Source organism: Lycium ferocissimum, chromosome 9 (genome assembly GCF_029784015.1).
Source record: "Lycium ferocissimum isolate CSIRO_LF1 chromosome 9, AGI_CSIRO_Lferr_CH_V1, whole genome shotgun sequence".
In the NCBI taxonomy this organism is placed as follows: Eukaryota; Viridiplantae; Streptophyta; class Magnoliopsida; order Solanales; family Solanaceae; genus Lycium; species Lycium ferocissimum.
The window spans coordinates 28,234,541-28,251,589 of record NC_081350.1 but is presented as its reverse complement, the minus strand read 5'-3'; the positions used below and the strand labels follow the sequence as shown (position 1 = coordinate 28,251,589).

The 17,049-nt window shown below is 32.8% G+C and overlaps 1 protein-coding gene across 2 annotated transcripts; it reads left to right on the top strand.

The window, feature by feature from the left end:
- Positions 1-4,519: 4,519 nt before the first annotated feature.
- On the top strand, positions 4,520-10,695 carry LOC132030134 (probable transcription factor KAN2). 2 transcript variants are annotated; one of them, XM_059419632.1, is made up of 7 exons: positions 4,520-5,521; positions 5,869-5,945; positions 8,068-8,113; positions 8,319-8,481; positions 9,142-9,231; positions 10,021-10,282; positions 10,541-10,695. In XM_059419632.1, the coding sequence occupies exons 1-5, from the start codon at positions 4,894-4,896 to the stop codon at positions 9,209-9,211; spliced, it is 984 nt and encodes a 327-aa protein (XP_059275615.1). In that variant the 5' UTR covers positions 4,520-4,893; the 3' UTR covers positions 9,212-9,231; positions 10,021-10,282; positions 10,541-10,695. The 2 variants fall into 2 exon arrangements, with proteins under 2 accessions (XP_059275615.1, XP_059275617.1); XM_059419634.1 differs by lacking the exon at positions 9,142-9,231 and having other exon boundaries at positions 4,521-5,521; positions 10,541-10,692.
- The last annotated feature ends 6,354 nt before the right edge of the window (positions 10,696-17,049 follow it).

Below are 17,049 nucleotides of genomic sequence, written 5' to 3'. Positions count from 1 at the left end.
ATATATATTTACCACAACAAAAATACAAAGAAGATTTTTTTTTTTTCGAAAAATAAGAAAAAATACACTCTAGGCCAAATACGTTATGTATATAGCCAATATATAACACCTTATTTGCAAGAAAAATAAAAACACTTTCAGATACCAAAACAAAAAGAAGAAAAAAAAAATACTAAAAAGGGTAAAAACCGTATGTATATATATCCAATATATAAGACTTTATTTGCAAGAAAAATAACAAAACTTTCAGCTACCAAAACAAAAAGAAAAGCAAGAAAAAAGGAAATCCTAGGCCCACTGTATGCATACACTATCAGTTTCACATACCAAAACAAGAAGAAAAAGAAGAAAAAAGGAAATACACCTTAGGCCCAGCGTATCATACACAATACGTTTCAGATACCCCCAAAAAAAAAAGGAAATACACCCTAGGCCTACCATATGTATACACAATACAGCTAATGTAAAAATAATTAAAAAAAAAACAGCCACATTAAAATAATAGGAAATAAACATTGGGAACATAAACCATGATTAGCCTAGGTGAGAGAGAGTCTCATATTATCAGGAAGGGCAGTGATGCAAAGCACATGACAATAAAATAATAAAAAGCAAAGATTCCCTAAAATTTCCTATGAAATAACTAATATAATCCCATTTTTGATAGTTTTTGCCCAAAAATGATTTTGCCAAATAGATTTTTCCTTTCGCAAATTGAGAAAAAAATGAAATGAGAGAAAACCATGGGTGAGAAAAACGGAAATTGTTTGAGGGGAAAATAAAGACATAGTTAAGATCTGATTTCACCCATCACAACATGAACTGTAATTGTATTGCATTTTCTCATTCCTAAAAGTTAATGGGGTCCTGTCAAAAAAGCTTAGCACAATTTTCAATGAGTTGTTTTCGTAAGAGATGCTGAACATTTTCTATAAGGTTCACTTGCTAAAAGTCTCTGGAAAGATTCAATATGTTTTCAACTTTTTTTGGCGATTTTGTACTAGCTAGCTGGTAGTCTTATGATAGGAGGATCCTACACCTATGGCAAAGATATTACGTGGAAAAAAGAAAAAAAAAAAAAAAGAGAGAGAATGACAATTACTACTTTAAATCATTTCTTTGCGGCTAACTGGCTATGATATAGGGAGAAATCATACTTTCATTCTCCTTTTGCCAAGCATATAGTCAAGTCTTGTAGAGCATATTTTTTTTTTTCCAATTTGATATCTGTTTTCTGTATTGGGGTCCTAACTAATTTAAATTTGTGCATTTTTTTGCGCGGATTGCCCTTCTTTTGGGGCGGTCTTTAAATTTTTTATCCTTTATATTTGTGGTCTTTAAATTTTACCCCTCATATTTATGGTCTTTAAGTTTTGCCCTTCACTTGAAAAGGTGGGCGAATACCTGAGGTTCTGGGTTCGAACCTCTGCTCAGGAATAAAATAAAAAAATAATTTCGCAAGGCAGGGCTAGGAGGAGTATATGCCGGATCTGGCATACAATCCTTAAGGAAAAACTAAAGTTATGCCAGATCTGGTATAACTAAAAGTTTGCCCCATAAGGCAAGACTTTTTCTTAAGGCATAGTTTAGTTATGCCTTATGGGGCAGACTTTTAGTTAAGACGTAACCAAAAGTATGCCCCATAAGACAGAACTTTTCCTTTTAAGGCATAGACTTTGCCTTATAAGGCAAACTTTTAGTTATGCCTTATGGAAAAGTTCTGCCTTATGGGGCATACTTTTAGTTATTTCTTATGGGGTATACTTTTAGTTAAAGCATAACTAAAAGTATCCATGTAAGCGAAACTTTTTCCTTAAGGCGCCTAAAAGTTTGCCTTGAAAAGTAAAAAATAAAATAAAATATATATATCTTATCAAGGCAAGTGGCCCTCCCGACGGAGACTTTTAGTTAAGCATAACTAAAAGTCTGCCGGAGGGGGCAGAGCGAAATTCAAACTCTGCCTTGCGATTTTTTTAAAATTTTTGACTGAGCAGGGATTCGAACTAGGAACTCATGGGTTTTAGGCGAAGGGCAAAAATTAAAGACCATCAATTTGAGGGGCAAAAGTTAAAGACCACCCCAAAAAATGGGCAATTTGCAATTTGTGGCCCTTTTTTTTTTTTTTTTTTTTTGCGTGGATTGCCCTTCATTTGGGGTGGTCTTTAATTTTTGGCCTTCAAATTGATGGTCTTTAAGTTTTACCCTTCGCCTAATATCCTGAGGTTGTGGGTGCGAACCCCAGCTCAGTAAAAAAAAAAAAAAATCGCAAGGTAGAATTTTGCAAATCTGGCCATGCAAATTCTGCCTTAAGGTAGAATTTTTGCCTGAAGGATAAAATTTAAAGACTACCATTTTGAGGGGTAAAAATGAAAGACCACCCCTAGCTAAGGGTAATCCTGCAAATTGTCCCCATTTTTTTTCCTACTAGCTATCTTTTTCAAACCCAAGATTACTTCGAACCCGAACTAATTAAGAATGAAGTGATACTATCTATCCCATCACACTTTTTGATAAAAAAGTAATTTCCATTTAATAAAAGGGCCACTTTGCATTATTCCCCTTTGAAAGCGTTTCAAGGGTCTAAATAGATCAGGGAACATCTTGAAAAGGATTTTTCTTTCTCAAATTTAAATGTCTTTTTCTATGGTCTGTTAATATTTGTTTTGAGAATTTTCCTTGTAGTCGCAAAGTTATTGGAACCTATGGAGTATAATGCTAATGAATGGATCATATTCTATCCCATTTTGATTTAGTTTTTTTTTTTTTTTTTTTTTTTTGGGTGTACTTTAGAATATTTTTAAAAGGTGCATTTAGTTTGTGCTGAATAAGAACTCCATAAACTATTCTTGAGCTTTTCTTATGTACCTTGTGAAAGTTTACAACCAAATATATAAAATCAGATGAATTATTTGGATATATTCTTTAGCTTTCACACTTATGCATCTTATGAAAGAGGGTATCTCTACCTTAAAGTGTTTCAAGGTTTTATTTATATACCAGCGAACATCATACTTCAAATATATTTGTATGAAGTGGCCTTTTCCGCTCAAAATGTAAATTTTTTTTTTCATTCAGAAGTAAAATAAAATACTACAATAGGACCAATCATTTATATTAATAAGTATAGTAGATGTAGATCATTACTAAACTATCACATAACTTCTATTATTAAGTTTAAATTACGTTTACTCATATTTTACCTGTCTAAGGATTTACTATTGAGAAAAGGGAGGTAATTAGAAGTTCTCAAAATTTTGTAAAAAATGAACGGCGCCTTACACAAATTTATGTTTTATCTTTTTATACTATTCTGCAGTGAAGTTTTTTTTTAGCCATTTGTTTATTGTTGTAATCTTGGATTTTGTATCTTGAAATATATACGAGTATATAATAAAGATTTTGTAGATTTATGTATGAATAATTATAATATCTCACATACAAATATTACCATAGATCATACATGCATATTTTTGTCCATCTGTTTGATTCTTGCTAAACATATATTGAGATATGAAGATTTATCTATAGTAATTCTAGTGAATTGAATTTTGTGTGATTAAAGAAAATCAGAAAAACAAAAAAAACTGATAAAATTGATTAAAAATCGATCTTATTTGATTTGATTTGATTTGTCTCGTGTGTTCAGAAAACTGATATAGTTAATCTGATTTCTATTTAAGTGAAAACCAACAACCCTAACAGTCAGTTTGTTGAAGTATAATAATTCGGTGATCAATAAGTTCAATTATTGGTACGTGGGAATTTGTGCATAATCATTTCATGTGAATGTATAGTTCTAGAAATTCAGTGATTTGTGACGCCAGCCACCAACAGTTCTAATGAAATTGCTTTGGTTAGAAAGGTAAATATGTCCTCCAAAAAAAAGGCAGGTAATATAGTGACAAATGCAGACCTTAAAAGCTTATACCTTTCTTTTTGTGTAAAAGAAATAAGCTTGTACTCAAATTTTATTTTCTTCCAAATAGGAATACTATGGCCTATGGGTTGAAAACCAAACAAAAGAGTAAAAAGGAACCAAAGCTATACCTTTTTACTTTTCCTTTTCTTCTCATCTTTTCGCATCTTTTTTTCATCTTTTCCCCGGGCAAATGTAGGTTTAAATATATAAATTCGTCAGAATTTAATAGCTGTAATCCTTTATATATATATATATATATATATATATATATATATATATATATATATATATTTTAAAAAGTTATTACATATATAAAAATTTTAAAAAAAAATTAGATCTGTGCCTAGCACTTGAGATGATTATCTTAAAATCCAAAAGTACGTCTATGCGTTAAGAATATTATTAAATATATACAATAATTAAATTCAAACTCGAGTAACTAACTCTTAAAATCATTATACTAAATTTAGAATCATAAAGTTTAAAGTTTAAATTCCTCTCAGCGTCCCTACATCTCAAAGGAAGAGACCCCACGTCCCCCAAATCTTCCCCCACAATAGCCCCCCTCAAGTGTCATTTTCTAACATATACTACTTCACACAAAAGAAACAACCACTCACTTCAATTATACCTTGTCCTTTCTTCTATCTCCTCTCTCTTTCTTCTCAATCTCAAATCCCTGCAACCCCTCAAATGATCCTCAAACCCCAAAGGAAAAAACAAGATTTTTCTCTCTTCTTCTTCTCTCTCCCTCTTCCTATCTCTTTTTCTCAAAAATCCAGCTGCTAGGATAATATATATGTCATGGTTCTTTGTGTAACCTACAAATAACACAAGAAACAAAAAGAAAGAAAATAAAGAAAAAGAAAAAGCCCTGGAGCAACAAGGAAGGAAGGAGAAAAAGGGATGAAGAAAAATTTAAATCTGGCTATATGCTAAGGTTATAATTAATTTTCCTTTGAAAATTAACAAGGATGGAAATGGAACTATTCCCAGCACAACCAGACTTGTCCCTAAAAATTGGCCCACCAAACATCAACCCTTCATCAACTAATTGGAAGAGGAAAACAAGTAGTAGTAGTGAAGATGAGAATATGGATTTGGGGTTTTGGAAAAGAGCTAGGGAATCAACAAATAATACTTCTTCTTGTTTTGAGCTTTCTTTGTCAAATAATCCATCAAGAACTAATTATTCTTCTAACCCTAACTCTGTCCATCATTTACACCATCTCCAAAATTACATTTTACACCAAAATCAAGGGATAAGCCCGGAGCTTTGTTTCTTGGAGAAACCCATAAGGGGAATTCCAGTGTACCATCAAAACATATTTTCTCAAAAGCCCTTTGATGTTAGTACTATTGGTGCTACTACTACATTTCCTATACCTTCTTCTCCTTGTTCTATGAACAATAGTAATAAGAACATAAGTAATTCTTGTGCTTCTAGTAGGGCTAATTTTCATCAACAAGGTGGGTTTTTGAGATCAAGATTTTTGTCAAGATTTCCGGGCAAGCGAAGCACAAGGGCTCGAAGGATGCGATGGACAAGTACTCTCCATGCTCGTTTTGTTCATGCTGTTGAGCTCTTGGGTGGCCATGAAAGTAGGCTTCTTTCTCCTTATTTTATTTTTAATTTGATAATTCAGTTTTCTTATTATACGAATCAGGGCGTCAAAAAACTGCCATGAAAACTCATTTTTAGTAGTAGTTGTTCTTGTTTATAACCTTTAGTAGTTCCTATATATGTCATGTTTCTTAGATTATTTACAACGGGTATTTAAATCAGTTCAGATATTCACGATGAGAAAGTACTTGATATGCCTTGAAAAGAGAAGGAAGGCTGAATAATTTTAGTTGTACTTAATTAAGATTCAGTGTCAACTATGCAAAATAATGGAGTAAGTAGTATATATGAAGTTAAATCGATTTGATTTTTTCTCGGTATTTAGGAGCAACACCAAAATCAGTTCTTGAGCTTATGGATGTGAAAGATCTCACCCTAGCACATGTCAAATCCCATTTACAGGTAATCTTTATTTAGATCCTTTTACTGGATTGCTCAATAGTATACATCTCTTTGAAGTAGTTTTTTTCATCCTTCTCTCTATGCGTTTCATTAACTAAACTACAAGAAGTTTTGAGGAAATGATTTTAGAAGAACGGGTTTTGATTCTACATATACATTATTGCAAATTCCAATGCTATCTTTCTCCTATGCATATTTCTTTCCTTGTTCTTTATTGGGCACTCAAATTCTTTGAACTGAAGGTTCTGCGAGGCAATTATGCAGTTTATTTTCCTTTTTTCTTTTGCCATTTTTACATGGGAGAACCAAATATCCATTCATGTAATGAAAGGAATAGTACTTGTAAAAAGCAAAGAAAAAGAAAACAATCAGTTCAATTACAGGAGAGAGAAGAAAAAGTCTCCATATAATGATTCTTCAATAATTATATCAGGTAGATAAGGAAAACAAGACAGACACAGAGCCTCAAGGAATTGAAAAGAGTCAATTTTGGGGTTCTTCTTGATGGCCGAGACTAGGGGCGGGGGTGGGTGGGGGTGGGCGTGGGGGTAAGGTAGTTAAGTCAACATAATTGTTACTCGTTAATTTTGAATTTAATTAAGTATGTGATACTATTTCTTTATTTGAACACATTTACATATTCGGAAATAACTTAGCTTAAGACTTCTAATTGTTACTCTTAATTAGAAATTTTTATAGTTATACAAATGTTATAGCATATTTAAGATCACAAAGTCTTGAAAGTTTTATTGCCACACAAATATTATAGCATATTTAAGACCACAAGCTTTAAAAGTTTTATTATCGCACAATATTATAGCATATTTAAGACCATAAGTTTCAAACGTCTTATTGCCACACAAATATTATAGTATGTTTTAAGATTATAAGTTTCAAAAGTTTTTTTTTTTTCTTAAACTTTGCACTGGCCGGTCAAACTATATCACTTAACTTATATATAGCTGACTGTGTAAATAATATTTACAGTATTAATGCTTTACTACTAATAGTACTAGTATTTTGAGCCACCTGTAAGTTGCTTTTATTTTTTATTTCTTCTTTGTATTTTTACAGAAAGAAAGTACATAACTCTGTGTGATCATATCTCAATAATATCTCCAACTTTATGAATTGTTAACAACACAGACTGTTTATTAACCAATGGTCCTTTGTAATAGCATCAATGTAATGCATATGCAGCCCCCGAATTTGTCTCTTTTTTCTATTTTGGAACCTTAACTAAGTGTTATTCCTATTGAACTCCTGAACTTGTCTTCAAGTGTGTCTATCAAACACAATCTGACTTACATAGTATTCTATCTTCAATGTAGCAACATGCTAATATACATTCTAATTTAATTATGCCATCTTTTAGCTAAGATTAGCAGCAATTGAGAGGGGAAAAAAGAGTAAGCTTTTAATTAAGCTAGCAATGGAAGAGCAGAACCTGCAGAAACCGACACATCCATGATCTAAATAATAACTTACCACACATCTAAATTATTACTTCACCTTCATTAACACAATTTAGACGAGTTCAGGAGTTTAATAGGAACAACACTTAGTTGATGTGCCAAAATGAAAAAAAGGAACAAGTTTAGGGGGCTGCCTATGCATTAAACCTATTTGTGCATTGTGCAAGCGTTCATGTATGAGAAATGTGGTACATATATACATACATGAATTCCACATTACATGGGGTTCGTGCAGAAAGGTGTTCATCATTTCTCTACAAATTAACGATCTCTAAAACTGTATCTATCAAGCTAGTGTCTCTATATTATTGTACTATGAGAAACCTTTTCTGTGGACTTGTTCTTTTCACTTGACATTTATTTGTTTGTTTTCATCATACGTATATTTTCTTGTAGAATGTGTATCCGTACATATACTTGTTCTTATTAAACTACAAAACCTGATTGTTCTTATTTCAAATCAATCATTTTTATAGATAATATAGTGTTAGCTGCTTTTAATTTCTAATGCAAAAGTACAGAACTCTTTACAAGTGTTCCTGAGAAATCAGATACTGTATTTTCTAACCCAAATGTCCAGAAAACAGTGTCTATATTTGTTGTGGTTACATTTTTACTATAATTTGCTACTATTTATATCTTTGCAGATGTACCGGACAGTGAAGACAACTGATAGAGCTGCAGTTTCTTCAGGTTAATTATTCATCGCTTAGCATGGATAACAGTATAATTAAATTACTATACTATTTCTCTAGAAACACATTGAGATTTGAGTTCTTAATTGGTACACGAGTTAACTTTTGTCTTTTTATTGTTATTTGTCAAGAAGCAAATTTTAATTAAGGTGCTTAGTTTTTTTGGTTTTCATTCTTTAATTTGTTCTCTGAATATATTTTAGGCCAATCAGAGGTATTCGATAATGGTTCTTCTGGAGGTACATCAGAGGAATTGATGGTCGAAACTGAAGAATATTCAAGAAGGTTTGAATTAACAGTTCAACAAGCTAGAGGGAATATTCATCAAGAAAATGATTTTCAGGGTCTTTGGAGCAACTCTCCGAGGTGAACATCTATACGCTACTTTATATTTATTGTAGTAGTAAAAAAAAAAAATATATCAAGTAGTGAAAAAGCGACAAAAAATGGGCATATCTATTTTCTTTGGATTTTGTGGGCTCTGATAAGACTATGGAAGAGGAACCATAACTAGGAAACTTAGTCTCAAAGCTAAGCCCTAGCTAGTAAAAAAGTGATGGCCCCATATGTGGAAATTTTTGTATGGTCAATTGTGTAAAAGAATCTTTATATTATTAATATATCAGTTGATGTGTTATAAATTATAATAATAAGTTATTTACTTTGTTTTTTTATTTATCATATCATGTTTGTCATAAATAGCTACGATATGTTATTATAGTTAATTAACTTAATTTGATAGTGTAAATTTTTTATACTAACAGTATGTAAAATGAGCTCTTTGGAAACATCTCCTTTTCTTTTCAAAGTCATTTCCGTAGTTAATGCGCCTTCACATGGGTGGGTGGAACTTTTAATTCTATCATCACAAAAAAGTCTACAAAAAGGATATCATGAGTGAACTAAAGAAAGTAAAGTAAAGTAAAGAAAAAGATGCGAAAGCTATATATATGACAGTAAAAAGATGGCTTTCTTTTCTGAGAGTTTGCTTTTATCTTCTTGTGCATGCATGACGTCCATTGATAGGAAAAGATTATTCTCTTCAACAACGGTCTTTGTAGCAGGCACCTGCATGGCAAACAAGGAGACTATTTAGTCAACTTAAAATCTCTTGAGGTACTTAATATTTGTATAAAAATCCTCCAAGGTGCTTTTAGTTATGTGCACTTAATTAATTAATGTTTTTTCCAATTCTATAATTGAAGAATTAGATGCTACTACATTGAATAAATGGGGATAAATTTATGTTTATATCATGGACTACACTCTGAGGTATCAGTTCACGTCAACACAATAATTTTACACAAATCCTGTAGATGTATTAAGAAATTCACTAATAAATATTTAATTGTAAACCAATTATATTATTGTATATTGAATTAAAATAGCATAAAAAACCATAACATTTAAATTCTAGATCCTCCTCTAAATTATAATGCAAATTTGAGCTGGTGAAATGGCACGAAGCCAAGGTTTTGTGAAAGATAAAGCAGTTCATGTTCAAAATACTATTTAAGGGCCAGAAAGTGAAGAAACAATTCCAGGAGAGACTTGGATTCCCCAGCTATCATTGCTTAATCAACGAAATATGCATCATTATGACCAAGATGCATTGTTTTATTTGAAGCAATTCATGTGCCTTATTTTCTCAATTTACAAATTAATGATGGTAATTAATTACTGCTTGTGTACATAATTTATAGTACCAGCATAAAATATAAACTCTCTCATCAAAGCGCGGAGGCGCAGGCTTTATAATGTAGTCCATGAAAGTGGTTGATTAGTATTCCCTCATATAATATTATATTCTACTTAGTCTATTTATCCCTCTGATTCCTTTCCTGGCTCACACTTTTTTATCTTTCCTTATTTGTTTTCTTTTTTCATGTGACATAATATATGCAGAAGTGAACTCATCAAGCATAACAGAAACAAGCTCAAAGATGCCTAATTTGGAGTTCACATTTGTAAGGCCTTCAGAATGTGGGGAAAAAAAAACAAGAAAGCAGAAAACTAGTACTACTCATTTTGAAATCATTATAATATGACAAGGGAGCTTTGTTAACACATAAAAAGAAAGAAAGAAAGAGAGAATCATCAGGTGCCTACTGAGAAAAATCAGAAAAAAAATAATGAAGGGAAGGTGTGGGGGGTAGATATAGAGCCCGTTTGGATTGGCTTATAAGTTGGCTTATAAGCTGCTTTCAGCTTTTTTGAGTGTTTGGTGACAAATTAAATCATTTGTCTTAAAATAAGCTCAAAAAAATAATTGACCCATTTAACTTAGTTTATCTAAAGCGACTTATAAAGTGAAAACAGCTTATAAGCCAAAAAAATAAGTTGGACTACCCCAACTTATTTTTTTAAAACTTATATAAACGACAATTTAAAGCCTATAAAGCATCCAAACGGGCTCATATAAGAGAGCTACCAAAAGAAAAGGAGACGAGAAAGTAAGCAACAAAAGGAGAGGAGTAGAAAAGTTATGACCTTTTCCTTTCATTCTTGTGACCTCCAATCAATCATATAGAAGCATTATATTATGAGTTTAAGTTATAGTATGCATTGTCGGCGTAAGAATTCTTTGTATCATCTCGTCATTTGTGCTTATTGAGCAGATATTATATTTCATTTTTAAGATTAAATTTCACATTTTAATGAGGTTTATATATAGATATCATTTGATTGGTCTAATAAAGAATTATTTAGATCGATATGTATATAACTTAAATTCTCCTTATAAAAGAGGAAAGCTGGCAGAAAAAAAAAAAAAAAAAAAAAAAGAGATCTCATAGATATTGTTGTACTACTCCTGTCTTAGCGATTAACCATTAGAGAGAGAAAGGGAGTATCTCTTTTTCTTCTTCTTTTTGACTAGTAGTACTATCTATCTTTTCCTTGGAAATTGTACGATGCTCTCACTGTATGTTTGACGAAAGAGAAATAAGTATATAGTGGGGCCCCGTTTATTCCTAGGCATTGTAACACGCTTACCACTTTCCGTAAAGTGAAATAAAAAGAAACACCGGTGAAGGAGCTGAAAAAAATGTAGACCTATGAACAAAAATTACAAGATGAAAAGAAGAAAATAATGTTATCCGGGTTCCCCTTTAATTTTTTTAAATTTACAATGGAAAGGACTAAAAGGATACGTTACAACCAACAAGGGTTATAGTGTAATGGCCGGTATTACTCTATTAGTAATCAAGAGGTCTCGAGTTCGAGCCCCTTACATATGGAGTCATCCTTGTTAGGGAGTGCTTAGCCCCCAATGTGGGACTAGCCGACAAGAATTCAGATTGTCGAGCCCTAATGAGGGTATCGGATAACGGATGGGAAACAAAAAAAAAAAGATACGTTACACTCTTTCAGAAGCTACACTCCTTAAATCCTCTGTGAGAAAGAAACTTTGTATTCTTGAGCTCATTTCCCCAGGTTACAAGATTTTCATCATGTTTGTGTCCTACGTTTGCCAGAAAGGTTGGCACATTGGTTCGCCTCTCTCCAGATGTGTTTAATAGATGCCTTATTGACAGTCAACAATTAGCGTCAATCATTAATAATAGTTCTAAGAGGATGATGTTGTATTTCCTCGCCCTTTATAAGTTTGACAACAAGGAAGACTGTCTCTTTCTACCTCTATTTCTTCGTAGCCCATTAGTTTATTTAATTTTAGTTATGCTTCATAGTTCTATAGTTAGGCCAGAAATACGCTCACCTTATCCGAGTATTCCAACAACCATTTTCCTTGATCATCTCTATATATCCCTTCAAAAGCTACATCTCTGGACTGTGTCTTGACACTATCATCAGTGTTCGATTTTATCTAACTTGCACAAGAGGAAACACAAAAAAATAGTTTGACTTGTTTGAAAGTAGTAGTTTGACATGGAAATAGTTCAACAATTTCCCTAGCATAATTATTTGCTACCATAACAAGTCTCAGCCAAACCCAACCAATTACGGTACAGCCCTATCTGTCTCGATTTCGGGTCGGAACATGTTGCCTTTAATGGGCTGGGTCCCTTCCCAGTATTTTTTGGAGAAAAGGTTGTCTGGCACAACCCCCTCCCCATTTAGGGTTTATCCGGGTTTGAGTGGGCCGGGTCTGGCTAATGGGACAGTTTCTTTTCCCGGTATATTGTGATTTTGTATTTTTTTTAGGTTATTGAACATTTGAAACTTTGTAAGAGACAACACATTTTTTTTTATAACTTTGCAAAAAATTCAAATTCAAAGAATACAACAAGATTTACTTGCTTCATAAAATTAAGAAATAAAAAAGAGAAATTTAAACTTCAAAATTTTTCGACCATTTGAGTCAATTTATCCATATTAACATTAGGAGGAATTGGATCGAGATTTTCATAATCTCTATTTTCAAAGTTTGGATTGAATTTTCCAGATGCAACTCCAAATAACATTATCTCTTCAAGGTCTTCGTCCTTTGAATGATCGTCTAGACCTTCTTTAAAATTTTTGTTCTGATTTAATCCAATTTCTGAAATATTCTATAACATATAGCATTGGTTATCCAATAAATGTCAGTTGTCTACGAACTGCTGCCTTCCGACTTTAGCTTAAATCCAAGATCCGAGATAACTATTTAAGGCTGAAGAGATCTCGTCCATCCCACTACATTCTCTTTTAGTTCCATACAAGTTCACTTTCTTTTCTTTTATTACATAATTTGATGATAATTCAAGGCAGTAAAGTACAGTCCTTGTGAAAAGTATAGATCAAATTTCGAATTCCTGGAGGACGTGCCGCCAAAATGTCCTCATGGACGGTGGACCACCAACCGCCAGGTTGCACCATTTCTAGGGAAAGTCAAATCACATATCAATAGTGTTAAAGGAACATCCACATTCTCTTCTTAATTAACATTAAAAAAATAAAAAAATAGTAGCACAAAGAAAGATCACATGATCATGTTTCAACAAAATTTAGCTAAAAACTTGAAGAGAATAAAGCTCTAACCTATCAGTTCCTTTATATAACAAGTATAAATTAACAAAACATCCAAATCAACTGATATTTCTCATTTTTCTTCTTTTCTCCTTCTCATTTTTTTTTTTTTTGGGGGGGGGGGGGGGGTGGGGGGGGGGGATTGGGATTATTTTCCTCGAAATTGACACACTAAACGTAAAACTTAGAAGCATATTTTCATTATTGTAGACGAAATCTTCTAATTAAAAATATTTACTTGATGAAGTCAGTATAACTCTGCAAGATCGATGAAGTGAGAATGTGCACTTCAGTAGTATTTAAGAACTGTAAATCATTGTCTTATAATTATATTAGAAGTAGTAATATGAAGTGAGAGTTTACTTATTTAATTTCAAATCAAAGGGTGAAGAAGTAGGAGTCTACAATCTTTCCAAGGTAATCTTGTCATCAATTGCAATTTGTTAGTCCTTAAACATATTTTATGTTTTTATTGTATTCTTTAATTTTTAATGGACGAGAGGGAATACTAGATCCCAAAAACTAATCTATGACTCTAGCTAAGGATACTATATAAATTAGTGAGAGGTAGAGATGATCAATGGAATAATTGAGGTGCGCGTAAACTGACTTGAACATTACCATTTTAAATTACAAAATAGACCTCCAAGAAATAGATGAAATTGAGTGCATGAAATACAGAAAAATATCTATGTGGACATCAAATTGTGGGACTCTAGAAGACGAACCCAATCAATATTCTTCAAACTCTAAGTCTAGGGTTTCTTCGAGACTACTCTACTCTAAACCCTAGGTAACGCCTATAAAAAGGTGCACATATTCCCTTGAAAAGCGGCATCTCAAAAATTTCATAACTCATGGAATATTCACAAAGAGATCAATATGTGGCCGGACTCTTCTTGACAATCAAATACTTCAAGAAGATCTACAAAATCCTTTCATGGAGATCAAATAAATCCCTAGAAGGTTCACATCATCCTAGTTCGAGAAACACGCTTCTTCAGCCCTAGAATCGCGGAGAAAATCAAGAGAGAAGAATCAAGAAAACAAAAAGAATTGTACCCACATTGTTTATCAATAAAATTATGTTTCTTCATATTTATTTTATGATTGCAATTATTTTCCATATTGCAAAAATTTATTGCAAACAATATCATAATGTAACTAATAAAAGATAATAGTGTACTCCTTCGATTTAGACTAACTGAATTTTTGGTTGTTTGATAAAAGTCACATCTCTAATTGAGCCTAAATTCTCTAGTAGTACAATAATATTTCCATAGTCACATGGTAATGGTTGTTGAACATATATAAGAAGGGTAGGATGATGAGTTGCTATATTAAAGTGGCAATTCCTTTTATAGCATAGACAATTTCATAGCCTTCTAAAGGAGGATGAATGTGGCACTTTTTAGGGCAAATTTAAACTAATTATTAGGTTAAGCACCAAGAGGCCTTTAACCTTTTGCCAACAATATTTGGTATCAATGAGGAATTTTAAGTGGGAGTTTCGTGTCATTATGTTGAATGACATATATTTATGTTTTGTCTAAAGCTTCAGTTCGGATGAGGCTCATCTCCAGTACAGCTTGCCTCGAGTTGGTCCAGTGCACAGTTAAGATTGTGCCATTTGTCCATTTTTAAATCTAATGACCAGTATTTATTTAACTAAACCAACCCCTCAAATCATGGTTAAATCTCCTAATTACTATCTGATTTATCCTTTTCATATTTGCTGCATTAAAGTAGGCGAAAATCTTGCTAAATAAAACAAGAACATCCTAAAATAGTTGCTGGAGAATCTGTTGGTTGAAAAAAAATATTTTCTTATCATGCAAATCATGGAGAAACGGAACAATCAGCAGAACATAAGATTAAATCATTTCTTAAAAACTGTAATGAAATTTTATTTCAAAACACGGTAGCTTATAGCATTACACATTTCTCTGATGCTCGAGTGAACATACGAAATTTAGACTACTGCTTATCTGACAGCATGTTAGAGAGTACACATTTGATAAGGCTAATTTTGCAAATACAAGGAGACTTTTAAATATATCCAAATGAAATTCTGTAACCTGCTGCAAATACAAGGGGACTTTTAAATATAATTGCTCCATTTTTTTTGGTGCATATTTGAACGGAAAAAAAAAATGTCTCTAAGGTACTTTATATATGAAGGGTAAAATTGTAAATTTAACAAATTCTTAACGGGTTAACTGTTGAACTGACAAGAAAAATGAGCAAACTATAGCCCGCACCGTTAAGCCGTTAACTATAAAATTTCAAACCGTTCCCCAGTCATTAATCTGATAACCCGCTACCAATAATAAGCCAATAAACCTATTGACTTATTTTCTTTTCTGCATGATCTTTTGACTTTTTATTTGAACTGCTGCAGACGTTCAAAGAGTAATCCTTTTCTGGAAATGGTAAATTGAAATAGTTCAAAACAAAGTGTACTACAATACTTTCATATGGAATCAGTTGCATTATATTGACAACAATATTCAAATCTTCTCTTATGCCAGAAGATTTTCCAACAATTTTTTCGGATGCTGCATGATTTTCACCTATTTTTATGCTGCAAATATGGAAAGGATAAATCAGATAGTAATTAGGGGGTTTAACCATAGTTTGAGGGGTTGGTTTAGTTAAATAAATGCTGGCCATTAGATTTAAAAATGGACAGATGGCACAATCTTAACTGTACACTGGACCAACTGGAGGTAGGTTGTACTGGAGACGAGCCTCGTCCAGGGGCGGATCCACCCTTTAGGGCGGGGTGGCCTGGACCAACTATGCTTCCACAGATATAATCTTGGATCTCAACTTCTACAATATCATGCTCAAGCGGTACACAGAGTTGTCGGATGAAAGCACACAGCCGGAAGCTATTCCATTCAAGCAAATGCTTGATGATTTTATATGGGATGATGATGTTATCGCTTATTGTAGAGGTACTATACCAGCCAGAGGTGGTCGTGAGTGGCTTGGTGCCAAAAGGGTGCTTACTATTATGAACATAAATGTCAGACAGTTTATCACCCTCGAATTCATAATTGAGGAGGGGGTGATAAATGTTTATGACTGCAACCTCCCAAAAATCCAAGATGATGAGTTCTTCATCCACATCTAGCCAGTCATTGAATTATGGCCGAAGCTACTGAAGCAGAGTGGCATGTTTGAACACTTTCCTAAAAAGCTGCTCAACGAAGCTTAGGAATTTGTGCTGAAGAAGAATCTCCCCCGTAATGAAACTGCAATGGCATGCGGATCGTATTCACTTGCTTTTACTGAGTACTTGCTTACCGGCACTAACATGATGAAGCCCGAGACTCTATTGTGAGACAACTCAGTGGCGAGGATGCAATGGCGGTGGCCAGTGGGTGTGATAGATAAAGTTTTGGAGCCACCGTGTACGCTTAACAAATTACTACTTGAACAATTATTTTTTTGTCCTTGTTATTATTTATGAATGTTATTGCAACAAATGCAAAAGTTGCCAAAAATTACTAATCTACTAATCTCTTTAGGCAAGTTGCCTAAATGATTGCAACAGATCATACAATTGTTGAAGAAGTTGCAACAAATTACTAATCTGTTTCAACAAGTTACTAATCCGTTCCAACATAAATAATTTGTTTAAACAAGTTACTAATCTGTTACAATAGATCTTACAGTTGTGGAAAAAGTTGCAACAAATTACTAATCCGTTCCAACAAGTAAATAACCTGTTTAAACAAGTTACTAATCTGTTGCAATAGATCTTACAGTTGTAGAAGAAGTTGCAACAAATTACTAATCTGTTTCAGCAAGTTACTAATCCGTTCCAACAAGTAAATAATCTGTTTAAACAAGTTATTAATTTGTTGCAACAGATCTTACAGTTGTGGAAGAAGTTGCAACATATTACTAATCTGTTACAGCAAGTTACTAATCCGTTCCAACAAGTAACTAATCTGT